The 26,845-nt window shown below is 42.4% G+C and overlaps 1 protein-coding gene across 2 annotated transcripts in view; it reads left to right on the forward strand.

Moving 5' to 3' along the window:
- Positions 1-26,845, forward strand: part of ESR1 (estrogen receptor 1) — a 415,900-nt gene that overhangs the window by 137,424 nt on the left and 251,631 nt on the right. For both annotated transcript variants that reach the window (XM_024996420.2, NM_001001443.1), the window contains 1 exon segment: positions 26,365-26,555. In XM_024996420.2, coding sequence (XP_024852188.1) covers positions 26,365-26,555 — 191 coding nt within the window.

Here is a 26,845-nt window from a genome sequence, read left to right on the forward strand (position 1 = left end):
CCCTGTCTCCTGTACAATGTCACGAACCTCCATCCATAGTTCATCAGGCACTCTATCAGATCTAGTCCCTTAAATCTATTTCTCACTTCCACTGTATAATCATAAGGGATTTGATTTAGGTCATACCTGAATGGTCTAGTGGTTTTCCCAACTTTCTTCACTTTAAGTCTGAATTTGTCAATAAGGAGTTCATGATCTGAGCCATAGTCAGCTCCGGTCTTGGTTTTGCTGACTGTATAGGGCTTCTTCATCTTTGGCTGCAAAGAATATAATCAATCTGATTTCGGTGTTGACCATCTGGTGACGTCCATGTGTAGAGTCTTCTGTTGTGTTGTTGGAAGAGGGCGTTTGCTATGACCAGTGTGTTCTCTTGGCAAAACTCTATTACCTTTTGCCCTGCTTCATTCCACACTCCAAGGCCAAATTTTCCTGTTACTCCAGGTGTTTCTTGACTTCCTACTTTTGCATTCCACTCCCCTATAATGAACAGGACATCTTTTTTGGGTGTTAGTTCTAAAAGGTCTTGTAGGTCTTCATAGAACTGTTCAACTTGAGCTTCTTCAGTATTACTGGTTGGGGCATAGGCTTGGATTACTGTGATATTGAGTGGTTTGCCTTGAAACAAACAGAGATCATTCTGTCATTTTTGAGATTGCATTCAAGTACTGCGTTTTGGACTCTTTTGTTGACCATAATGGCTACTCCATCTCTTCTAAGGGATTCCTGCCCATAGTAGTAGATATAATGGTCATCTGAGTTAAATTCACCCATTTCAGTCCATTTTAGTTCGCTGATTCCTAGAATGTCGACGTTCACTCTTGCCATCTCCTGTTTGACCACTTCCAATTTTCCTAGGAACCTGGAATGTCAGGTCCATGAATCAAGGCAAATTTTATGGATTAATTTAGAGTAATTGAATAAAATTAATTAATGTGTATATTCACTCACTCAGCAAGCTTTATCCAGTGTCAACTGTATACTCATCCCTATGGTAGTTACAGAAATTGGACATGTTATCTGTCATTAAGTTGCTCACAGTCAAGTGGGGGAGATGACAAGTGACCAGATGACCAAAAACCAGTGGAGAAAGAATGGTGGTAGAGGAGGGACCACCAGAGGTGCTGAGGAGGGGCACTTGGCCAGACGGAGGGCTCGTGTCTCCTGAGGACGAGATCCAAGAAGGTGTGAAGGAGGGAGGGTTTAGGCAATGACAGAGGGTGGGGGAGGCTGGGAAGAGATGCCGAGTCTGGTTGCCTGGTCCTCCCTAGAGTTCCAGCCTGGTTCCTTGCATGGAATGAATGCTTAGTAATTTACAAAGGCAAACTCTTGAAGGAACCAAAAAGTAAATTGTTAAAAATAGGAGAAATAACTTTAATTACACCAGTGGCTAGTATTTTTCTGACTGTAGTGCACTAGGCATCCTGCTGAAAGCTTTAATGGATGATCTTGTTGAATCCTTATACCAACCATAAGAGGCTGATACTGCTATTATTCCTATTTTATGGAAGAAGAAACTAAGAGAAAGAAAGTGATTGCCCAGGGTCTCACAGCCAAGAATGGAGAAGTTTGTATGTACTAGCTTCCCTAGTAACTCAGAGGGTAAAGCATTCGCCTGCAATGCAGGAGACCTGGGTTTGATCCCTGGATTGGGAAGATCCTCTAGGGGAGGAAAAGGCAACCCACTCCAGCATTCTCGCATGGAGAATCTCATGGACGAAGGAGCCTGGCGGGCTACAATCCATGGGGTTGCAGAGTCAGACACGACTGAGCACATGAATTCAGTTGCTCAGTTCTGTCTGACATTTTGTGACCCTCTGGACTGTAGTCTGCCAGGCTCCTTTGTCTTTGGGATTCTCCAGGCGAGAATGCTGGAGTGGGTTGGTGTTTCCTCCCCTAGAGGATCTTCCCGATCTCAGGATCAAACTTGTGTGTCTGGTATCTCCTGCATTGGTAGGCAGGTTTTTTACCTCTGAAATACCTGGGCTGAGCAAAAGGAGAATTAAGGATTCCAAACCTAGAAGGTGAATTTTGGAACTCAAGTTTTAACCTGTTCTATTTTGCACAAAAATGGACAGAATGTCTTCTGTCACTGATTGATTTACTTGGCAGTTGATTTGTTGTGTCTTTATATTTAGTTGTGACAATGCTTTAATCTTAGACTATGTCCCAGAGCTGCTGCTTTTAGTTTTATGGGAAATGACTATTTTTATGCTGCTTGCTAAAAGTGTGTTTAAACATTTTTTCCATTTAGTAGGGGAGTATTTTCCCTTCTGATATCAGAAGGAACCATTAAATAAAATCCCACAAACACTTCCTGATAGCAACCTTGTGCATTTCTCCACGTGAAACATACCCAAGGATTTAAAATCCAGACAAAATTATAGTATTCATTTGGTCCAGTCCTCTCTTTATGTAATTAGAATCATAGAATCACAGTATTTGAAATCTAGGAAGAATTTTAGGTGTGATGGATTCCCACCTCTTTATTTTCCAGTTGAGGAAATTCAAGTCTAGAGATGTGATGTGACTTCCCTTAAGTTCCCCAGTTAGTGTGGGCAGAGCCAAGGCGAGAACCTATGTCTGCCTTCTGCCTGCAGCCCACCACTTCATGCTTAACCGCTGGAGGTGTGACCAGCTTCTGTTCACTGAGGACTTCAGGGCCATGCCCTACTCCTTGTAATTCCATCATGGAGAGTAGAAACTGAAGCAAAGTAGAATGAAGGAATGCCTGATGCTGATCATGACAAAACTGTAACAATGGCTTAAGTGAATGTACCAGCCATCCCTGGCTAGACAGGCCATCAGTTCAATTGGTGCTTGGTCCTTGTGAGAATTTTTAATCTTGGTTTGACACTACAGTTTTAAGAATCTGGGAGACTTTTATATTTAGATCATCCTGTCAGTTCTAATAATTATACAATCAGCCCTCTGTATCCTCGGGTTCTGAATCCAATTAACCACCCATGGAACATATTGGGGGAAAAAAAGTCCAGAAAGTTCTCAAAAGCATAACTTGGATTTGCTGTGCACAGGTAACTATTTCCTCGCATTTTATCGTATTCACAACTGTTTATTATAGTAGGTGTTATATATAGTCTAGAGATGATTTAAGGGTCTTTGGTAGCTCAGACCATAAAGAATCTGTCTACAATTCAAGAGACCAAAGTTCGATCCCTAGGTCAGGAAGATCTGCTGGAGAAGGGAATGACAACCCACTCCAGTATGTGCATAGGTTACATGCAAATACTATGCTATTTTATATGAGAGACTTGAGCATTCATGGATTTTAGGTGGGAGTCAGCATGGAGGTGCCCCCAAATCAATGAATGTCAAGGGACAACCGTATCTTGTTACTTTGTGATGGAAGATTTCCTTTCTTGTTTTCCATTTTTCTTTTTCCCGAGCTTAAAGGTTCGAGATTACCTTACTGGACTTCTCTGGAGACTTCTGCTGACTCCTTTCAGATTTCTAAAGCAGTTGGATGCTATTTTTGTTCCATAATTACCACAGTGAAAATGGAACTTGAATTATTTCATAATAGATATTTCACCTCAGTATTGGCAAAATTAAAAAATAATTCAATCTGCACTTGATCCAGCAGCCTTGTTACAATAGACAATCTTTATAACAGGGTCCCATGTTGAAAATCTTGTGTCTTCTTTGGGACTAATTGCTAAACCCAATGTGGTTATACACTGTTTACTATTAAATTTTCCCCCCTGTAGTTAATATTGTTCCAGGAAATGAAATGTAAGATTAATAAGAATGGCTATTGATGGAACTGTATGTCCCAAGTATAATTAATGTTCCTGATAAATGTGTTAAAGAGAAGGACATGGCTGAGGGTTATAACTATACTAAACCAAGATAATTTGAAACCACTTATTCTGTAGAAATTTCTATTTCTCAGGCTGCAATTTATAGCTAAACAAAACTATAATATTTTTTCAATTTATTTTTTAAATTAATTAAAGAACTGTTAAAATTGTCAATTATACTTACATTAGATTCAATGACTTTTTGTTTTCATGGAAAGGATGACTTTTATACATGTGAAAGAAGAAGAGCTTGAGGTGAGAGTAGTTCCCATAGACTTCTTGAGGTTACCTTTCCCATTTTTCTTCTCTCTTTTGTAAAAAATTGTAGACCACAATGTATTTTCTTCCATTTGTAAAAATGCTGTCAGCAGCCTCACGGCAAAAAGACTTTGACTGAGAAGTTGAAGACAAAGCTTCCCTAGTGATTTGTGGAGAGCTTTGGCCCTGCATTCTGATTTCTGGTGGCTCCTCGCAGCCTGGGGATGCTACATACAAAGGGTGATTAGGTCAATGGTGACTGTTTCTAAGTCAATATTTCTCCCGAGAATATGATCATTTTAATCTTCTCAAGGTCTACGCTAAAACTCTCTAATTGGATCTACATGAAGGAGAACAGCAGTAGGCGGAGGGAAAGTGAGAATGATCAATTAATGCGAGGCCACACCTCATGGTGCGATGCGAGATCGTGCTCAGCACAGAGCGAGCTTCCCTTTGGTGGCCTAATCCACGTGAATCGGATGGTGCATTAGTCTTTTGAACTCCTAAATAATTTTAGTAAATGAGTGAGCATTAATTTAATGTGAAATCCCATTGGCTCAAGAGTTATAATACATGTTCAAAATTGCCTAATTTTGTCTAAAGCAGTCTTTTGTCTCTTGACAAGAAAAGCATGGTTAAGCCTGTGATGTAACCTTTCCCACTGTCCTGAACTCAACTCTGTCATTGCTGCCAAACTCGTGTATCTCTGCTGCCTGCTCTTAAAAGCTTTGTATTTTGGATTGTCCGGTGTATATAGGGTGCTCAAGTGAATTTGAATTTCAGATAACAAACAGAAAAACTTTTTTAGTATAACTATGTCCCACATGATGTTATACTAAAAGATTCTTTGTTGTTGATCTGAAATTCAGCTTAACTGGGTGCCTTGCATTTTTATTGGGTAAATCTGGCAGCCCTGGCCATGTTGCCTCACTGTTTACTGAGTTTCATTTTTGAAGCCTCAAGGTTATGTTTTATGGCTCTCTCTTCCAACTAGTACACAGATGTCTGCCTGTCTTTTCCTACCAGGAAAGGAGGCAGGCTGATGAGGAATCTGCACATTTAAATAGTTGTCATCATTCTTGATCATAATTAAGGACATAGGTTTACAGTAAACCCAGAATGACATAGCTGTTCATTCTGTTACTCAGAATGATAGAATACAAGGGAAAATATTACAATACAGTATTACAGCATTATAATTCTTCATGAGGAGAAAACCAAGGATAAGGACCTAGTTTTAAAAAAGAGATCTGTCATCAGAATTATTGATTAGATAACTTTTGTGAGTAATATAGTGAGTGAACTTTTCTTGGTTGTTTGGAGGGAATTCTCTTGTTTTTACAGCATTATGATTGATTTCAGAAAACAGTGGATTAGAAAAATTATTCTTGGAAATTCTTTCCAGAGTGTCAAAGATTTAGAAGAAAAAAATACAGCTTCTATCTAGATAGAGCATTAAACATATCTGCACTCCCTTCTTCTCCATTTCTTCACTTTTTAGCACTTTGGGGTGGCTGACTCACTAGCAGAACTTGAGCTTGGTGGTGGTGGCTTGCTGCATGAGGGACCTCAATGCATGGCTGCAAACCAGCTTGTCGGGATGGCATGTGGCATGGGGACCTCCAAATGCATGGATACTAGGGGGCTTGTAAAGAAATCAAGGCTAAGGGGGGAAAAAGAGATGCTTGGGAGGCAGTGAATTGAGGAAGTGATCTAGCCATCTTCTGTGTATGGCTGGATAATTGTATGTGTGTAATTTTCTGGATGGGGGAGTCCTCTGAAGTCTTTTGGGTGAGACCATGGGGAACAAAGTGTGAGTGAGAAGCCACAAGCCTTTGGAAACATTTTCTTTTACTCTGCCCTAACTCAAGGACATTAAATAGCTCCCAGAGGCACATGCCAAGGCATAGCTGGGGTTGGTGGGGTGGAGTGGGGAGAGTTGGAGCAAGGTTCTCAGCTGCTTGGGAAACTTGTTGCTTGAGCTGGTGGCAGCTGAGGCCACTGGCTAACAGCTGAGTGATTTTGCCCGAACTGGATGTGAGCCAGGTTTGAGCAGAGCACTGGGGATGGGAGGGGAATAAATGGAAGGTTCATTTGATTGTTTCTGCCTCATAGCATGCTTATACTTTGCAGAACTATGGCAGAAGAATCAAGAGTATTTCAGAGCTAAATAGTATGAGTCATAAATACCACTTATAAGGGTAGTAAAGATGTGTAATATTGACTTCCCTCTGACCAATGCCAAGTCTTGCAGGAAGATTGAGCAAGTGGAGTAGAAACTGGGAATTTGAGCCCTTCCCCCAGAGATGTCATATTGCTTCTGACTGCACCTTCTAGAAAAAGCCATCAGAGGGTACTGTCTAGAAACTGAAGGAAGCTCAAGAGGCTGCTGTCTAGAAATGAGAGGAAACTGCAAATGCAAAGGCTAGAACACACCAGCCTGTGCCGGGAGGCCTGAGGCACTGATGTTTCCCAGGAGTTTCAGAGCAGCTGTTTTCTTTTTTCTTCATCTCATAGTGTTTCTTAATTCAATTTTCAGGATCAGGTCATCTAAAAATCATCCAAAAATTCTTCTCTGATAAACAATATTCCTCTAATTTATGACTGTTATTTGATTATACAAATGAACCAAGTCTTTAAAAAGCAAATTCTGCCTAATTCTGAGCAGACGTATAGAGCAGATCCCTTCTGGAGAGTCGTTGTCACCTTAGAGCCCCAGCCCTGACCTTCTCAGCCGGAGGTGTTGGGGATCTGTAGTCTGAACTCTGCACGGAAGCCACTGTGGTGGTGAGGATACAGGACAGGCCCTTTGTGACCAGTCTGTAATCCTCAGGTTTGGCCTTCAGGAGTGTTGGGATGTTCTGGAAGGTGTGGGGTGCCTGCAGGCCCAGGGTGTCCATCACGTGATCAGGTAGTCGCTGTCAGTGGCCAGCTGCTTGGTGGAGTGCAAGGCCCATCTCCATCTCCTGGGTACTTGAGACCCAGGCTCTAGGCAGCTGTGCTCTATTAACTTTGATGACTTCCTGAGCACCACGCTGGGCCATAGGTCCAAGGAGTATTTAAGTCGCTGTTTGCTATACTGATCGAGAGTCACCAATGTAGCCTGTCTGACATATCTTACTTCACTCTGGTGATGCTGTAGGACCTCCACCTGGGTGCACTGGATGGCTGACTCAGTTTGCCCATTCATTCATTCAGTCAGTATTTATTGGCCCTCTACCCTATGCCAGGCATTATTCTAGGCACTGGGAATAGGCCAGTGAACAAATCAGACCGACCAGGAAAGGTTCCAATATGAAGGCAACACATAAGCCAAGATTTGAAATAGGCAAGGGAATGGTAGCAGGAGAATATCTCAGGGAAGAGCATTTCAGGCTGAGGTCACAGCAGTGAAAAGACCCCGAGGCAGGAGTGTGCCTGCTGTGTATGAGACAGGGAGCCTGGGATGATGAAGTGGAGTACTAGGTCGGAGGTGAGGATGGAGAGGAGTGTAGGTCTCAGAGTGAACAGGGCCTTTGTAGGCCACTGATGGGATGCTGGCTTTTCCTCCAAATGAGTGGGAGATTCATCAGATGATTTCAAAGAGTGGAATGACCTAATCTGAGCTTTTATTGTGACTGTTTTAAAACCTTTACAAAAAGGGAAAAGCACAATGACCCTTCATGTTTTCATCACCCAGCTTTGGCCATTATAATATAGTTTGTCAATATTTCTGTATGCATTTCTAAAGTATGGGGACTGCTTTGTAAAAATGCAACTATACTATGATTATCATATTTAAAAGTTAACAATATTTCTTTAAATATCAAGAACTTGAATTGATTTATATTTTGAAAGTCAAACTGATAGGATTTCCTGACAGCTTTGATGCAGCTTGTGAGAGAGGAGTCAAGGATTAGATAGTAATTAAAATCCTTTTTAGTGTCATACATTTATTGGAATGCTACTATATGTGTACTTCAAACTAGGTCTTTTAAAACTTAATTTATTTTAATTAGAGGCTAATTACTTTACAATATTGTGGTGATTTTTGCCATACATCGACACGAATCAGCCATGGGTGTACATGTGTCCCCATCCCGAACCCCCTTCACCTCCCTCCCCATCCCATCCCTCTGGGTGGTCCCAGGGCACTGGCTTTGAGTGTCCTGTTTCATGCATCAAACTTGGACTGGTGATCTATTTCACAATGGTAATATACATGTTTCAATGCTATTTTCTCAAATCATCCCACCCTCGCCTTCTCCCACAGAGTCCAAAAGTCTGTTCTCTATATCTGTGTCTCTTTTGCTGTCTCACATATAGGGTCATCGTTACCATCTTTCTAAATTCTATATATATATGCATTAATATACTGTATTGGTGCTTTTCTTTCTGACTTCACTCTGTATAACAGGCTCCAGTTTCATCCACTTTATTAAAACTGACTCAAATGTGTTCTTTTTAATAGCTGAGTAATATTCCACTGTGCCTGTGTACCATGATTTTCTTATCCATTCATCTGCCGATGGACATCTAGGTTGCTCCCATGTCCTAGTTATTGTAAACAGTGCTGCAATGAACATTGGGGTACGTGTATCTTTCAATTCTGGTTTCCTTTAAAGATTAACATCAGCATCTGGCTTCAGGATTTTTAGTTTCTTTTTGTAAATATTATCCAATACCATCAATTCTTCAGCTAGAGAAAATATTGGTATTGCTATTTTCAAATGTGGAAAAGTAGCACAGAATTGCTCACTTGTTAAGTGACTTATTCTAAAGTCCCTTAAATGGTGGTTTAGAAAATCCTGGTAAACTGGGAATGACTTACCCAAACTTGAAGTTTCTTTTGCTCTATTATCTCTTCTTCTCTAGAATAAATTTGGGCAATCAGATATATATTTGGACAGATTTCCTAATCTCTCATGGTATTTTAAATTATTTAAAGAGCTGTCATGGATGTAGTTCCATGTATTATAACTCAGCTGAGTTATTGAATTGAATTTAAAGAAAATCAAAAGATTAATTGGCTGCCTCCTATGTACTGGATGTCATTACAAGGATTTAAAGGTCTAACAGGCGTGAAACCTTGGAGCTGTAATTGTGATCAGTGTAAATGGAGGCAGAGAGAATACCAGCTGTAGAGATAGCAGAGGGAAGAAGTGAGTCTGGATGCGATCAGGAGTTCCTCTGGCTCGCAGGGGCTGGGCAAGGGTATCCTTGGCAGAAAACAACACGAGCAAAGGCATGAGAAGAGTGGAGGCATGGCAGGTTCGGAAGTGCACGCAGTTGGCTGCTGAAGTAGGCGGTACCTGGCGCGTAGGCAAAGGAGCAGCAGGAGATGAGTCTGGAGACAGGGGTCAAGCTTTTGCAGAGAGCACTTTGCATCTTTTGCCCTCAGTCAAAGAGGTAACAACAGCATCTGAAAACTCCCAAACTCTCTGCAAGTTACAGAATCACTGCTCTCGATGGGATGTTTCCCGTGTACCTGCCCAATCTCGTCCGAGTTTGTCCACGAGACCTATGTCGTCTGTGGCTCTGTCAGTGTCCCATGCGCTCCTGGTGTCTTTGGATGACACTGTCATCAAATGCTGTCACCGCTACACCTCAGAGTGATCTACTGCGTCTTCTCAGAAGTAAGCAAAATATCAACAGCTAAGGAATAGACTGCTCGTTGAGCTTGCATCCTGTAGTGTGGGCATGCTAAGTTGATTCGGTTGAGTCCCACTCTTTCTGACCCTATGAACTATAGCCCCCCATGTTCTTCTGTCTGTGGGATTCTCCAGGCAAGAATACTGGAGTGGGTTGCCATGCCCTACTCCAGGGGATCTTCCCAATTCAAGGAACAAAACTGGGTTTCTCACCTGCATTGGCAGGTGGGTTCTTTATCTCTAGTGCCACCTGGGAAGCTTCCTGTAGAGTGGGTTGGAAAAAATCAAAGTAACCCTGCAGATTTATTTCTAGTTTCCCTTTCTAAGTGAATTCTTAGTCCCTACCCAGAGGTGTTGACATTTCTGGTCACTGATTATGTTGGACAATTTGGCCATTGAGGAAGGTTCTGTGCAAGAGAACCTCTGTTCTTTTTAAACCATATCCGAATTGTCTTCTATTCCAGGATGTTTCATTTGCTTGGGAACTCTCTCTCCAGCCATGCGTGCTAATCTAAACAGAGCCCCAGAAGATGAATTATGTGTCCTTTGTCATTGATCAGTTTAGTTCAGTTTAGTTGCTCAGTTGTGTCTGACTCTTTGCGACCCCATGAACTGCACCATGCCAGGCCTCCCTGTCCATCACCAACTCTCAGAGCCTAACCAAACCCATGTCCATTGAGTTGGTGATACCATCCAACCATCTCATCCTCTGTTGTCCCCTTCTCCTCCTGCCCTCAATCTTTCCCAGCATCAAGGTCTTTTCAAATGAGTCAGCTCTTCGCATCAGGTGGCCAAAGGATTGGAGTTTCAGCTTCAACATCAGTCCTTCCAAAGAACACCCAGGACTGATCTCCTTTAGGATGGACTGGTTGGATCTCCTTGCAGTCCAAGGGACTCTCAAGAGTCTTCTCCAACCCTACAGTTCAAAAGCATCAATTCTTCTGTGCTCAGCTTTCTTCACAGTCCAACTCTCAAATCCATACATGACTAGTGGAAAAACCATAGCCTTGACTAGACGGACCTTTGTTGACAAAATAATGTCTCTGCTTTTTAATATGCTGTCTAGGTTGGTCATAACTTTCCTTCCAAGGAGTAAGCGTCTTTTAATTTCATGGCTGCAGTCACCTTCTGCAGTGATTTTGGAGCCCCCAAAATTAAAGTCAGCCACTGTTCCCACTGTTTCCCCATCTGTTTGCAAGAAGTGATGGGACCGGATGCCATGATCTTAGTTTTCGAAATGTTGAACTTTAAGCCAACGTTTTCCCTCTCCTCTTTCACTTTCTTCAAGAGGCTCTTTAGTTCCTCTTCACTTTCTGCCATAACGGTGGTGTCATCTGCATATCTGAGGTTATTGACATTTCTCCCAGCAATCTTGATTCCAGCTTGTGCTTCTTCCAGCCCAGCGTTTCTCATGATGTACTCTGCATAGAAGTTAAATAAGCAGGGTGACAGTATACAGCCTTGACGGACTCCTTTTCCTATTTGGAACCGGTCTGTTGTCCTTGATAGCTCACTTATATTTTCTTCTACCCAGGTTCCCACCTCAATCATTGATAGAGGTCAGTGAAATAAGAATATGTCAAATATACAGATGTATTGAATATGTCCCTCTGTTTCTTTGTTTCTCTATTTCTTGTCTTTTTTCCCTCTAGTTTTTTTCCTTCCTGTTTTTTCATCCCTCATATTAGTGAGAAGTGACATTTCTGTGGGCAAGCCACTTTTATAGTTAGACACACAATGGCCATCACTGTCAGCTCTCTGATAGAATGGGTGTTTGTCATCTTTGATCGGTCATGGGACTGAGCACTGAGCAGGCTTAAATACAGTGCTAGGGCCTCTTACCAACTTATCTTTTACACATTTTATTACTCTTGGGAAAGAGTTTTGAAAAATGGGCTGTGTACTGGCGAGACCCACTAAAGAAATCCTAGCTGCTTACAGATGTTATTGTTGGTTGGAAACATAGTCACCCAGCGTAGAGGCTGGAAAGCAGTTCAGAAAACACAGTTGAGACTTCTCATTTTACAGAGAAGAAACTGAGACCCAAAGAGGCTGGGGACTTGCTTAAGCCATGCAGCTGTTACTGGAAGCTTTTTATCTAGAACCCGAGAGTTCTGACTCAGGGTAGAATTTTTCCACCACAGTACCCTGCCTCCCTAATTGAAGTTTATTACATTTGCAGCTCTGTGATCCCTAATGACATGCAGATGACATACAGATTCCTAAATAATTTTTGTAAGGAAAACTTTCCATGTGCAACTCTAGACGTGTTTGTGTGGTCTTTTTATGTGATGATATAGTATTGTTCTAGCTCTTGGATGGGGTCATCAGTTTACAATTTATGGAGTATGGATCACATTCAGAAGCAAACCAGAGGCCAGTGGTGGAGCTCCAGGACTGTTTTTGGTGTTTTGTGCCTGGAGTCCTTTTCCCAAAAGTCCTAGGTCTGCTTTCCTAGGAAAAAACCTATCCTTCTTCTCTTCCTTCTATCCCTCTCTCCTTATTCCTTTTGAATCTGTCCTATGTCCTAGGACACTCTGTGGCTGGTAATAAGTAGACACTTTCCCAGTGCAATTGAATGAATGAATGAATGAATGGATGGATTTCTTAATGTTTCTGCCTGTGAGTAGATTAGTCCTCTGCTGACGTAGTGTCCTGTCTTCTGTGGAAATTAGTCTGGGAGTCAGACTTGTTTTAAGGAGTGAAAGTTGCTCAGTCCTGTCCAACTCTTTGAGACCCCATGGACTACAGAGTCCATGGAATTCTCCAGGCCAGAATACTGGAGTGGGTAGCCTTTCCCTTCTCCAGGGGATCTTCCCAACCCAGGAATTGAACCCAGGTCTCCCGCATTGCAGGTGGATTCTTTACCAGCTGAGCCACAAGGGAAGCCCTTGTTTTAGGAAGGTGTGGTGTCAAACCTCTCTCCTTAGTTACCTCCTTCGTGTCACCCGAGTTTCTCGTTCCCTGCTTCTTCTTTGGACTTCTCGTCCTTACTGTTCATTAGCACTTGCAACTGGTTCGTACAAGCAAAGAAGGGAGAGGTGATGAAACTCTGATCACATCGATGGGTGGCACATTAGTAACTGATAAAAGATAAAAACATATTGGCTAAATGGGTTTTCTTCAGGGAATTTTATGCCAGGTTTCTTGTTTCCCATTAGTGTGGAAAATCAACACTTGCTTGTATTGTGGGGGTGAAGATTTTTTTTAAGTGAGTGGGAAAACCTCTTGACATTTTACAGAGAGACTTAAGTTTTGAATGGCAAATGCTAATATTCTTTGTGCATAAAGAGTTTCAGGACTCTTGTATATGAGCACTAATAATACCTCACTTTTTCTTTGTTCGTGAGTTCAAATAGGCATTTTCTGAAATTGTGTTTTTAGGAGATATTAAAACTTTCGTCAAGATGTTCTTCTGTATGACTGTCAGCTCCATTAGCTCTGTTTTCATGGAACTCAACAGAGTTCTCAACCTTTGCACTACAAATTGAATTAGCATTTTCCCTTAAAAAAATGTTACTGGCCTTGTAATAAATAATTGTGGACAATTTCTAATGGGATTGCTATTTTTGAGTTTAGCGATGAGATATGAGGTAATGACTTTGTTCCTAGTTGTGACACTGTTGGCTTGGGTGAGTTGGGGTGGAGTTCTCAAGGATTCTCTTTTCTTTGGGGAGCGGGGCTCTGGGATCAGACTGCCTGGGTCCTTGACACCATCCTTTTCTGATTGGGTGACTTGAGCTAGCTAATCTCTCTGTATCTTGGTTACCTCATTTTAAAAACAACTGCAGTTATAATTGCATTGCTTGGGATAATTTTGAGTGCCAAACTATTTAATTCCATGAAAACACTTAACATAGTGCCTGCCATAACTATCAATGTTGTGTGAAATTTTGCTTGCCTACTCCTCCAGCTCCTCTTGTCTTGCTAGACCAAGGGTCACACTGGGTTTTCCAGAAGTCCAGGGTGTGGTCTGAACTTTTGGCTGAAGCTGAAATAGCAGCTATAACTCTCTCCCTGGATAATTTCATAGTGTTGAAGTGAACTGCATTTATCTCTAGTCATTTTTTAGAAGGAGTTTTCTTTTGTACTGTTTAGGGAAGGACATTATCTGCCTCTATTAACCAGAAGATACAACAAATACAAATAAAAATTATACTTATTAAATGGATAATATGCAGCAAGAGATAGAGTAACTTTTTAGATAAACAGTGTAAATCAGCTAGAGTCTTTTTCTGACAGAGTTGAAAAGACCTATATTTGTCATCAGAAAATAATTTTTAACTGGTGTGTGTATGTGGTCAGTTGCTCAGTTGTGTCCAACACTTTGTGACCCCATGGACTGTAGCCCACCAGGCTCCTCTGTCCATGGGATTTCCCAGGCAAGAATACTGGAGTGGGCTGCCCTTTCCTTCTCTAGGGATCAAACCCATGTCTCTTGTAGCTCCTGATTGGCAGGCAGGTTCCTTACCACTGAGCCACCTGAGAAGCTCCTTTACTTGTCTATTAGAACATAACTACCCCCTATTTTACTAGGCTGCCCAGATGTGACCTAGGACTTATTTAACTCTAGCTTTTCTAAAAATGAGATTCAGGGTTTTTGTTCTCTAGACTCTACCATTTTACATCGACTTGTCTATTCTTTTCAAGAACATATATGTACTGCCATGGAAAAGAAATGGAAATCATATTAAAATCCAAATATAAAATTGCTTAGAGAGTAGAAATACCCATAAGTTCTGGCCAAAAGCATGAACCACCTCTAGTTGATACCCATTTGTGCTGATATTTAAAGCAGAGAGAGGTACATAAGAAACCATGTTCTAATTGATTTGTATGTTGGTGCACACACAGGCATCAATACTTGGTTTCTTGTTCTCTTGATACAGCATTCTGGTACTGCAATAGCTGTGTCTCTTGCATGCTGCTGCTGCTGCTGCTGCTAAGTCGCTTCAGTTGTGTCCGACTCTGTGTGACCCCATAGACGGCAGCCCACCAGGCTTTCCCGTCCCTGGGATTCTCCAGGCAAGAACACTGGAGTGGGTTGCCATTTCCTTCTCCAATGCATGAAAGTGAAAAGTGAAAGTGAAGTCGCTCAGTCGTGTCCAACTCTAGCGACCCCATGGACTGGAGCCTACCAGGCTCCTCCGTCCATGGGATTTTCCAGGCGAGAGTACTGGAGTGGGGTGCCATTGCCTTCTCCGGTCTCTTGCATAATTTTTCTTAATTCTTTACTGATCAATTTGTCCAATAAATTTTGTTAGATACGTTCTTGCAAAGTACCATACCAAGTGCTTTGGGAGGTGGAGATGAAAATACTTGGGCTTCCCTGGTAGCTCCCACTGGTAAAGAATCTGCCTGCAATGCAGGAGACCCCAGTTTGGGTCCTAGGTTGGGAAGATCCCCTGGAGAAGGGATAGGCTACCCACTCCAGTGTTCTTGGGCTTCACTGGTGGCTCGGATGGTAAAGAATCCACTTGCAATGTGGGAAACCTGTGTTCAATCCCTGGGTTGGGAAGATGCCCTGGAGGAGGGCATGGCAACCCACTCCAGTATTCTTGCCTGGAGAATCCCCATGGACAGAGGAGCCTGATGATCTACAGTCCATGGGGTTGCAAAGAGCTGGACATGACTGAGTGACTAAGCACAGCACAGCACAGAAAATACTTATAGTTTCCATACTGTTGAAAAGCTTACAGCCTAGTTGAGAAGGCAAGACATATAATATGAAACATGTAATCCTATTTATTCACAGTCAGCTATCAAATGCTTATTATTAGTTGTCATTACTTGGAGAAGGAAATGACAACCCAATTCAGTGTTCTTGCCTGGAGAATCCCAGGGATGGGGGAGCCTGGTGGGCTGCCATCTATGGGGTCGCACAGAGTCAGACACGACTGAAGCGACTTAGCAGCAGCAGCAGCAGCAGCAGTTGTCATTACTACGCTGGAAACTAGGAAGCAAGGATGATACAATTAGGATCTCTTTCCTGGAGACTCACAGTGAATACATATAATGAGGAGGAAGATTTCAGAATAGTTATGGATGTGATACTCTAGGAGTGTATGTTGATTCTATGGAGAAATTCAGTGGTTGCTACCTGAGAAGGGGCAATTTTCAGTAAGGATATTTTTGCTATTTGGCCAAGATAGGAAGCAGTGTGGACAAAAGCTCAGATGTGTGCTAGTCTGTTTGGGGAAGTGAGACACTTAAAATTAGCTCAGGGAGGAATAGGGAGACTGGACAAGTCAGATGCTGATGCTAAGGAACCTGCGGGAACCTGCGTTTCTCCCATAGACCTGGGGTGGGCACTGTTAGTCTAAAGTCTTTTAAGACCGATCATGGACTTACTGGTGAGTCTATTGGTGGCTCAGATGGTAAAGAATCCCCATGCAATGCAGGAGACCTGGGTTCGACCCCTGGATCAGAAAGATTCTCATGGAGAAGGGAATGGCAACCCACTTCAGTACTCTTGCCTGGAGAATTCCATAGACAGAGGAGCCTGGCAGGCTTCAGTCCATGGGTGGCAAAGACAAGACTGAGCAAGTAACACTTCCATTTTTCATGGACTTCAGCATGCCCATGAACACCCCAAAGATTATAAGCAAAATCTGTGTTTCTGGAAATAAGGGTGTTTTCCTGGAGTCCACCCAGAGGAAGAAGGTTAAGAAGCCTTATGATAGATGCTGAAGAGATGTGATGGATTTCAAATCGAGGTCCATTTTGCTCTTGCTAGGATATGGAGGACAGGGTTGTGTTGTGGGGGTTACAGGCAGCAAGTTGGGAAAACTTTCCAGAAAAGTCACCGTGTCTGCACCTTAACTCAGATGACAGATGTTTGTCAGTCACTTACCTGTGTGTCAGACTGTGCTGAACGTGAGCAGGGAGAAACCACACAGAGTGAGGTCACTGCAGTTCTGCCAAGGAAGACGTTACAGTGTATGGGGTAAGAAAGATAATTAAACAGAGCACGACAAAAGTGTTGGCCCATTGCCTCAATGATTTATTTATGTACTTGTTCATTCAGCAATTCTTTCTTTGCCAGGCTGTCTTCAAGGCTTTGGGGAAAGGAAGCTCATGTTCAAGGAAGACACATATTATGTTAATGTTAGCATTCGGTTTGGTATTAGGTAGCTGTAAAGAAAAACCAAACCATCATTAGGGTGAGCAGTAATAGGAGGCTTATGTTAGATCAGGAGAGGCTTTCTGAGGTGAGAAACCCTGCTGGAGAGAGGAAGTATGTCAGGAAAAGAGTGCTGAGACGTGCATGCGCTTGGTGTTTGTGGAGCAGCAGTGATTTCAGGACTTGGAACTTGGTGAGTGAGAAAAGGAGTGTGAGGAGTCAGTGAGAGTGCAGCTGGGGGACAGAAGGTGCTGGGCCTTTGAATTTTATTCTCAGTGTGGTGGGAAGCCATGAGGGTTTTGAATCAGTTCAGTTCAGTTCAGTTGCTCAGTCTTGTCCGACTCTTTGCGACCTTGTGGACTACAGCACACCAGGCCTCCCTGTCCATCAACAACTCCTGGAGTTTACTCAAACTCATGTCCATAGAGTTGGTGATGGCATCCAACCATCTCATCCTCTGTTGTCCCCTTCTCCTCCCACCTTCTATCTTTCCCAGCATCAGGGTCTTTTCCAATGAGTCAGTTCTTCGCATCAGGTGGCTAAAGTATTGGAGTTTCAGCTTCAGGATCAGTCCTTCCAATGAATATTCAGGATTGATTTCCTTTAGGATGGACTGGTTGGATCTCCTTGCAGTCCAAGGGACTCCCAACACCACAGTTCAAAAGTGTGATTCTGACTCCACCCTGGATGTGCGCGTGTTTTAGCACACCACTGATGCCATGAACTCAGTTTTGACACTCGTTCCCTGGAGGTGACATCAGATCCCATAGGTTAAGGGCTCCATCTCATGAGATCCCCTCACTTTAAATGCCGGTCAGAAACAAGCCCTGGTTATCACCTGTGTTTCTGACCAACTGGCTTTAAATCGTAGTTTCTGCTTGGGTTTGATTAATTTGCTAGAAAGGCTCAAGAACTGAGAGAGACCTTTTGCTTGCTGAATTACTGGTTTATTATAAACATTTGACTCACTAGCTCAATAGCTAGAAGGAAGCGATGCATAGGGCAAGACATGGGGAAGGGGCACAGAGCTCCCATGCCTCTCTAGCTGCCCCACTCTCCCCAAATCTCCATGTGTTCACTTACCCAGAAGCTCTGAACCCTCTTCTTTTGGGGTTTTATGGAGGCTCCATTACATAGACACAACTGATTAAATCATTGGCCACTGGTGATATATACAACCTCCAGACCCTCCCCTTCCCCCTGAATCAGGTGGGTAGAACTGAAAGTTCCAACCCTCTAGGCTTGGCTGGTTCCCCTAGCAAACAACCCCCCTCCTTAGGTGGGGTGCAAAAGTCACTTCACTAACATAACAAGAGACATCTTTGTTGCTTTCATCACTTGGGGTTTTAGGAGCCCGGTGGCCTTGCACAGACCAAATATATATTTCTTATTAAAAAATCACAATATCATAGGAAGTGAAGACCTCTACTATAATTGGGGGAGTTTGGGGTCCATCTAACCTAGCTCATGAGGGTCAGCAAAGCCCCGGGGAGGAAGTTAAGTTTAAACTTTGAACTGGAGGATGAATATGAGTTCTTCAGCAGGTGAGGAAGAGACTGTTCTAGGCAGAGGGAACAGTATGCTTGAATGCCTCAGGTGGATTACTAGCCCAGGGGCCAAGACTGGGAATGCAAGGGTAAGAGCAACCTTTGGGGGAAAGATCCTGACTTCAGTTTTGTACACATTAAGGTTGAGGTTTCTTTGGGTAGATCAGTAGGAGCTGCAGAGTGGGTCGTTAGCATCTAGGTCTGCTGTCCAGGAGAAGAGTATGAGAAGGCAGTTTCGTGTGGCCACACACAGGGCTGAGATACCCACAAAGAGCTGTCAGCTGAGAAGGTGAGGGCTGGAGGCAGAGCTTCAAGGAATATTGACATTTAGGAGCCTGGTGAGGGAAGGAAATGCATAGTAAATATCAATAGTGGTGGAGTAGTCGCCAGTGAGATCTAAGTTGGTGTCCAGAGAAGTGGTGAAGACTTTACCTGCTGTAAGAATTTAAAGCTAAGCCAATATGAGTTGGGATACATAAAATAAACCTTACGGAATGTGGGGAAGGAAGCTTGGTTTTATCTGATAGCTGAGATGTCTATATGATAGGCAGTGATTATGTGGGGAGCATAGTGTGAGCAGTCTCTCAGAGGTGGGTTTGATAAAATTTTGCTCAGGAAGCTACAAAGAGATCAGTACTGACTGGAGCAGGGAATTCAAGCATTTGGGCTTAATTTTATTTGCTGATGATTTTTTAACTAGAATTTCGCTGGTTTATGACTCCCCTAAAATTATATGTAGAAGTTTGAGAATTTGTTTGTGTGTGTTTTCTAGATAGTTTCAGAATTTTCATTAGATGATCAAACAGGTCCACGAGCCCCCAGAAGGTAATTATTTCTGGGTGTAGGCAATGAGAAGTCATTGAGAGATGAATGTTTTCTTTTATGACAGTTCTTTGGACATTGGTTGGCAGGGTGAGTTTGAGGAATGATGGGAAACTGAAACTGAGACTGTTAGTTGCCCAGGCATGTCTGACTCTTCGCGACCCCATGAACTGTAGCCTGCCAGGATCCTCTACCCATGGGATTTCCCAGGCAAGAATATTGGAGTGAGTTGCCATTTCCCTCTCCAGGGAATCTTCCCGACCCAGGGATGGAGCTCCAGTCTCCTTCATTGCAGGCAATTTTTTTTTATCTCTGAGCCACTAGCAGGAGACAGACATAAATTCTAGTAATTGAGACATGGAGTATTGTTTTCTCAGGCGAGAATGATGAAAACCAGAATGCAAAGAAGCATAGGCCTTGTGTTTTGCAGAAACGATGGACTAAATTTGATTATGGATTAGATGCAGGAGGTACATTTAGCAAATGTTTATTAAGGACCTACTGTGTGTCAGTTAAAATTGGGAGCAAGTGAGACATGGTCCCCACCTTCATGGACCTTCATGGCCTTCACAGGGAGCATATATTTGTCAATAATCACTCAAACATAGGGCTGGAAATTGTGGTAAATGCCATGAAAAGAAAGTTCAGGGAACTTGGCTCACAACAGTGGGAACTTGGTGAGGGAAGCTCACGAAGTTATTCCACTAGCACTCAATTACTCCCACATTTCTAGAGAGTGGGTATTTGTTGGTTCCTTTAATTTAACTTTGCAAAAATATTTCCTTTAGAAACCAAGGCTTTAAATTTTTTTCTTTCAGTGCTTGGCTAATCAGGGGAATAGAGCTTTTGGATGGCTGGTACCATGATTTATGGTTGGAAAATCAACGGTATTTGATTACATTGAGCTTCAAACTTTTCCTTTGATTAATGAAAATCTTCCCGGCAAATTCTTTTTATTAGGCTCTGTTTTTTACTTGGTCCAAGAAAGTGCACTCTCTGACCCCAATATGAATGCCTTCCAACATCTCTCTTAAATCATATCAAATATGTAATATCAGTGGGGCATCCATTTGGAAATATCAGGTTGGCCAAAACGTTTCTTTCCTTTGGTTTTTTAAGTAAAAACAAAAGACACGTATGCCAAATATGTTGCTTTTTTTTCTTTCATCTAAAATGGCTGCCCCCAAATTCATCAGTTCTAATAAAATTTTTTAAAAATGCTCACTGATATGACAGCTGTTGCATTACTGTCTAACAAAATTGTTTCAAATGATATTAAAGAAAACATCTAGAGCTGGCTAAAGGAAAAAAAATTGAACTTTTTAGCCAACCCAACATGTGGTTGTCAAACTGATGTAATAAAAATGGAACTAAATCTAAATCAGTTGGGTTCCCAGTTTCCATAGTTGCAGTGGTGGTGTCTTTTGTTATCTGATGCTCTCCAGCTTCTGCTTTTCCCCTGCCATTACTTTATTCCACTCCTTAGTCATTTATGTGCATCAGAGTTGCAACTTGTTAAGTCACTGATGCGAAACATCCCTCCATGTCTCACTCAAGCATCTACCCTACTTCTTTTCAGAGAATCCTTAAAGGTATTCTGTAGAGCTAAAGAACAGCCACAAGACTGGAAAAAGTCAGTTTTCTTTTCAATCCCAAAGAAAGGCAATGCCAAAGAATGCTCAAACTACTGCACAATTGCACTCATCTAACACACTAGCAAAGTAATGCTCAAACTTCTCCAAGCCAGACTTCAACAGTATGTGAACTGTGAACGTCCAGATGTTTAAGCTGGATTTAGGAAAGGCAGAGGAACCAAAGATCATATTGCCAACATCCGTTGGATCATTGAAAAAGCTAGAGAGTTCCAGAAAAACATCTATTTCTGCTTTATTGACTATGCCAAAGCCTTTGACTGTGTGGATCACCACAAACTCGAAAATTCTGAAAGAGATGGGAATACCAGACCACCTGACCTGCCTCTTGAGAAATCTGTATGTAGGTCAGGAAGCAATAGTTAGAACTGGACATGGAACAACAGACTGGTTCAAAATAGGAAAAGGAGTACATCAAGGCTGTATGTTGTCATCCTACTTATTTAACTTATATGCAGAGTACATCATGAGAAACGCTGGGCTGGAAGAAGCACAAGCTGGAATCAAGATTACCGGGAGAAATATCAATCACCTCAGATATGCAGATGACACCACCCTTATGGCAGAAAGTGAAGAGGAACTAAAAAAAGCCTCTTGATGAAAGTGAAAGAGGAGAGTGAAAAAGTTGGCTTAAAGCTCAACATTCAGAAAACGAAGATCATGGCATCTGGTCCCATCACTTCATGGCAAATAGATGGGGAAACAGTGGAAACAGTGTCAGACTTTATTTTTTGGGGCTCCAAAATCACTGCAGATGGTGACTGCAGCCATGAAATAAAAAGACGCTTACTCCTTAGAAGAAAAGTTATGACCAACCTGGATAGCATATTGAAAAGCAGAGGCATTACTTTGCCAACAAAGGTCCGTCTAGTCAAGGCTATGGTTTTTCCAGTGGTCATGTATGGATGTGAGAGTTGGACTGTGAAGAAAGCTGAGCACTGAAGAATTGATGCCTTTGAACTGTGGTGTTGGAGAAGACTCTTGAGAGTCCCTTGGACTGCAAGGAGATCAAACCAGTCCATTCTGAAGGAGATCAGCCCTGGGATTTCTTTGGAAGGAATGATGCTAAAGCTGAAACTCCAGTACTTTGGCCACCTCATGCAAAGAGTTGACTCATTGGAAAAGACTCTGATGCTGGGTGGGGGGGGGGCAGGGGTTGGGGACAGGAGGAGAAGGGGACGACAGAGGATGAGATGGCTGGATGACATCACTGACTCGATGGACGTTGAGTCTGAGTGAACTCCGGGAGTTGGTGATGGCGTGCTGCAATTCATGGGGTCACAAAGAGTTGGACGTGACTGAGCGACTGATCTGAACTGAAATGAAAGAGAGTAGTTGATATTGGTCCTATGGAAATAAAAAAGCCCAAGGCAGATAGAGGAAGAAGAAGAAAGATTGCCCTAAGTGTAATAGAAGCACTTGCTACCGGTGAGGTGTGAGGTTAAGAGTTCTGGGTCTGTGATAGCTGCAGTCGGGCAAGACCAGGCAGAGGACAGCGGGAAGAGATGAGTCCAGGATCCGTAAGTAAGCTCATCCCTGGGGACTGTTCTCACCTTGGGTTGGTGACTGGCCCACTCTTGTGTCTTGGTCTGAGTCCAGACCGGAGACCTCCCACTCTGTGTCTTTCCACTGCAGTTTACCTGGCCAAGTTCATCTGCATTCTGAGGACACAGATCTCTATCTGGATGCAGTTGGGCCAGATGAGCTTGGTTTAACTCAACAGCCTTGACTGTTGCATTTTAAGGTGTGACAGGGCTTCACAGCCTGTGAGAGGACCTCACTTGCCCTTTTACTTGATCTGGATTATATTATTATTATTTTTTTTCATGAAACCCTGGCTTGGGAGTCTTTGTAGAGCAGGGCTGAGCTCAAATGATGACTGACAGTGTTATTCACATGAGTTTCCCAATTGGATAAAAATGTTGCTTAATGGAGAGGAGATGTGGCCAATGTAATATCCCCCTCATCTTCTCCGAAGCCTTCTGATCTCACACCCTATGTCTACAGTGAATTTTCAGTACTCCAGGGCTATCTGAAAGATAAAGTGTAGATGAAAGGCACTTTGCTGACAGCACACCACTGTGCTGGGTCTGGGAAAAATGGGCTTTTGCTCTTACATCTTTTACCAATATTCTTAAAAACAGTATATGCATAGCCTATTATATTGTTTTGAAAATTGTTATATTATCAACTCAGCCATTGATTAATTCATTTGCTATCAATATTTATTGAGTTCCTATTCTGGAAGAGGCTTTGTGCTATGAACACTCAGAGTTCCAACGATGAATAAGACACAGGGAACCTAGTGGACAGCAATGAAGACGAGAATGTACAATTGAAGGAGTGATAATGTTGTAAGTAGCAGAAGAGAAATGAAGGCCGGCTATTGAATTCCAAAACAAGGATATATTACCTCCAGTGTATGGGGATTAGGGGTAGCTGATAAGAGAGGAATTCATGCATAGATGATGCTAAGTGAAATAAGCCAGTCACAAAAAGACAAATACTGTGTGATTCTGCTTATGTGAAATATGTAGAGTATCCAATGTATAGAGACAGAATGTAGAATGGTGATTGCCAGGGGCTGGAGAAGAAGAAATGAGTTGTTGTTTAATGGGTAAAGAGTTTCAGTTTTGTGAGATGGAAAATTTCTGGAGATTGGTTGTACACCAATGTGAATATACTTATTGCTGAATAGCACATTTAAAAATGGTTAAGATGATCGATTTTATGTTATGTGTATCTTACCGCTATTAAAAAAAAAATACAGTGTCTTATTATGCAGGGATGGGTGGAGGATACTTAATACCTTGGAACTTCTGTCCATGCACATACTATTCATTCATTCATTCATCAAATGTGTATTGAATGCTTCCTATGTGTTAGGTGCTAAGCTAGTTATTAATATAGGGCTTAATACTTAAAGCACTTCCCTCATAGCTCAGATGGTAAAGAATCTGCCCGCAATGCGGGAGATCCCGGTTTGATTCCTGGGTTGGGAAGATCTGCTGGAGAAGGGATAGGCTACCAATTCCAGTATTGTTGGGCTTCCTTTGTGGCTCAGCTGGTAAAAATCCGCCTGCAGTGCAGGAGATCTGGATTCAATCCTTGGGCTGAGAAGATCCCCTGGAGAAGGGAAAGGCTACCCACTCCAGTATTCTGGCCTGGAGAATTCCATGGACAGTATAGTCCATGGGGTAGCAAAGAGTTGGACACGACTGAGTGACTTTCACTTTCAGTACTTAAAAAGCTGTATAAGACACCAAGTTTGTGAATGTCACACTTGCTAACCACCCCTTCCCTCTCTAGATGCTAAGCTTCTATAGTGAAATATTCACAACTGCTATCTGCTGACTTGACTTGTGCATGAGATGTGAGTAAATAAACAGTTAAAAGATTTGAGGTTATGTAGGGGGGTGTGGATGGCATGGTGATGAAATGGAAAGAGATGGGTAAGAAATGAACTACAGGCAGTGCTTTCTGAGGATATTAAAAAACAAAGAACTCCTATTTGTGGCTGCCAACCCAAGAGCTAAGTCATTTAGAATGGAAAAAAATTGACTCAACCCAAGGAGCTAGTTGTCTTGTGAATATGGCAAATGTAGTTTGAGGACCACTGCCACAAGATTGTGGACAGTATTAATAAGTGAGGAGAGCAGGGAAGGACTGCAAAATTTGAACTAAAAGGAAAGATATGCGTGCTAAGTTTAGTTGTGCCTGACTCTTTGAGACCCCAAGAACAGTAGCCTTCCAGGCTCCTCTGCCCATGGGATTTTCCAGGCAAGAGTACTGGAGTGGGTTGCCATTCCCTTCTCCAGGGGATCTTCCCAACCTGTGATTTGAACCCGGGTCTTCCACATTGCGGCCAGATTCTTTACCATCTGAGTCACCAGGGAAGCCCTAAAAGGAAGGTCAAGGCTTGTGAAAGGAAGGAATGGTGATGGGCAGGGTGGTCTGGTTATTTGGGCAGTCAGTGGAAAGCAGGAAGTGTGAGTTTCCTTAACCAAGAGACCCTGGAAGTTCTATCTTCAGTTCACTTTATCTCATCTTATTTTCTTTTTAAATGTCATAGGCTTCATTCCATTTCTCCTTCAAATAGTTTTCTACTTCTTTTTTTCCCCTATATACCCTGGACAACTGTTCATTCATTTCAAGATAGTATAGAGTGCCAGCCACATACCAGGCACTGTGCTGGGCTCCGGCCACACGCTCCCCAGCCTTCTACCTTTATTCTGTTGTGCATGCCCAGCAAATCCTGGGGTCAGGGTAATTTCTGCTCCTATACTTGGCTCCATGAGCGATACAAACCTAGTCTCATCTACTCCTTTCCTGATCTCGTTTCTCCCTATCTTCTTCAAGGTATCTTCAGTGAGGCTGTTCCTTCTACCTGTGTCTTTAATCCCGACTGCTTTACTTTTCTTCCTGACTTTATTCTCTTTTCCCTTCCTTGTACCTCCCACCATTCCCTGCCTGCTGGCCCATTCAATCTGCGTGACTTCTCAAGTTCCCTCCAGGGAGAAAATCCTTTCTCATCTTTATATTCTTCAGTGACAACCCTATCTCTTTCTCTTCGCGTTTGCATCAAGTTCTCAAAGAAATGGCCCTCATTTATTTTTATTTCCTTACATTCCATCCACTCTCCAGCCACTGGGTTGGCTTGTACTGTCTACTGAGACTCCTTGCCAAGTGTTCTTCATGTCAAATCCAACTTCACTTTATCAGTCTCTCCTTTTTAAAGCTTTCTACTTCTTTAAACTTTTTGCTTCCCCATTTCCTTGGGTCTCCCAGAACTTTTGTTTGTACTTTCTCAGTTTCTTTTCTGAGATGTGCTTCCTCCCTAAAAATTTTCAAGGCTGGTGTAATCTCTTGTGTTCTTCTGTTCTTCTCATTCTGCATGTTCTTGAAGAGGAATATTGAACATTGACTAGTATGCTCAAGTTATAGCCAAGTCTAAACAACTGATACCTAGGGTTATCTGATAACAGTGACATAAAAATCTGAATTATCTTTCTGCACTTGTTCTACATGGCTCATTGGTTCATCTGAGTTTCAAATGTTCCCCTTTTTTATGCTTTGTCTCCACTTTCTAAAGACCCTTAGCATGGTCTGGAATTGGAATGAGCATTGGTCTCTAATGGTTCTGAGTTCATTGTGAACCCTTAAAAAAATGAATAAATCTAATAGAAACCAGCTAATTTCATTTTGTCATTTTCTGAATAATATATTCTGGTGTAGGCAGTCCATTTTTTAAGCAGATTTGCAATAAACAATTTCCCCTCAAGGTTAATATAATAGGCAAACACCTTTTGCTGCAACAGACGGTTGCAGAGGTAATGAAAGATTAGCTTACATTATGATTCATTATTTCAAAATGTCAGAATAAAGTGGATCTGCTACATCTTCCAAGCCTCTTATTCTTTAGAGGATAGTGCATGTTTTACTTTTCTAATGTTAATGGATTCACTGGGTTTTTTTTTGTTTTGTTTTGTTTTTTCTCCTATTTTTTTTCCCCAGGCCAAATTCAGATAATCGACGCCAAGGTGGCAGAGAGAGATTGGCCAGTACCAGTGACAAGGGAAGCATGGCCATGGAATCTGCCAAGGAGACTCGCTACTGTGCAGTGTGCAATGACTATGCCTCAGGCTACCATTACGGAGTTTGGTCTTGCGAGGGCTGTAAGGCCTTCTTCAAGAGAAGTATTCAAGGTAATAGTGTGTTGCAAACAACTCATCCCATTTTTTAATCCTAAGAGGGGAAGCAACAGAGGAAGACATATGATCAGGAAACGCTAATACCTAGTGAGTGCACTAGCATCTATGGTAGAAACATGGAGAAGAGATAAGGTCCCAGGAGAAGGAGTTGGCAAATGTCAGGGCAGTTGTGGCTGAGTAATTATGCTTCCTCCATCTGGCAAGATCCCAACAGTCTTGAGCAACTCTACAGGAAGAGGATTTCAATAGCTGGTTCTCTGAGCCGTTGTCTGTGCCATGATTGG

Source organism: Bos taurus, chromosome 9 (assembly GCF_002263795.3).
Source record: "Bos taurus isolate L1 Dominette 01449 registration number 42190680 breed Hereford chromosome 9, ARS-UCD2.0, whole genome shotgun sequence".
In the NCBI taxonomy this organism is placed as follows: domain Eukaryota; kingdom Metazoa; phylum Chordata; class Mammalia; order Artiodactyla; family Bovidae; genus Bos; species Bos taurus.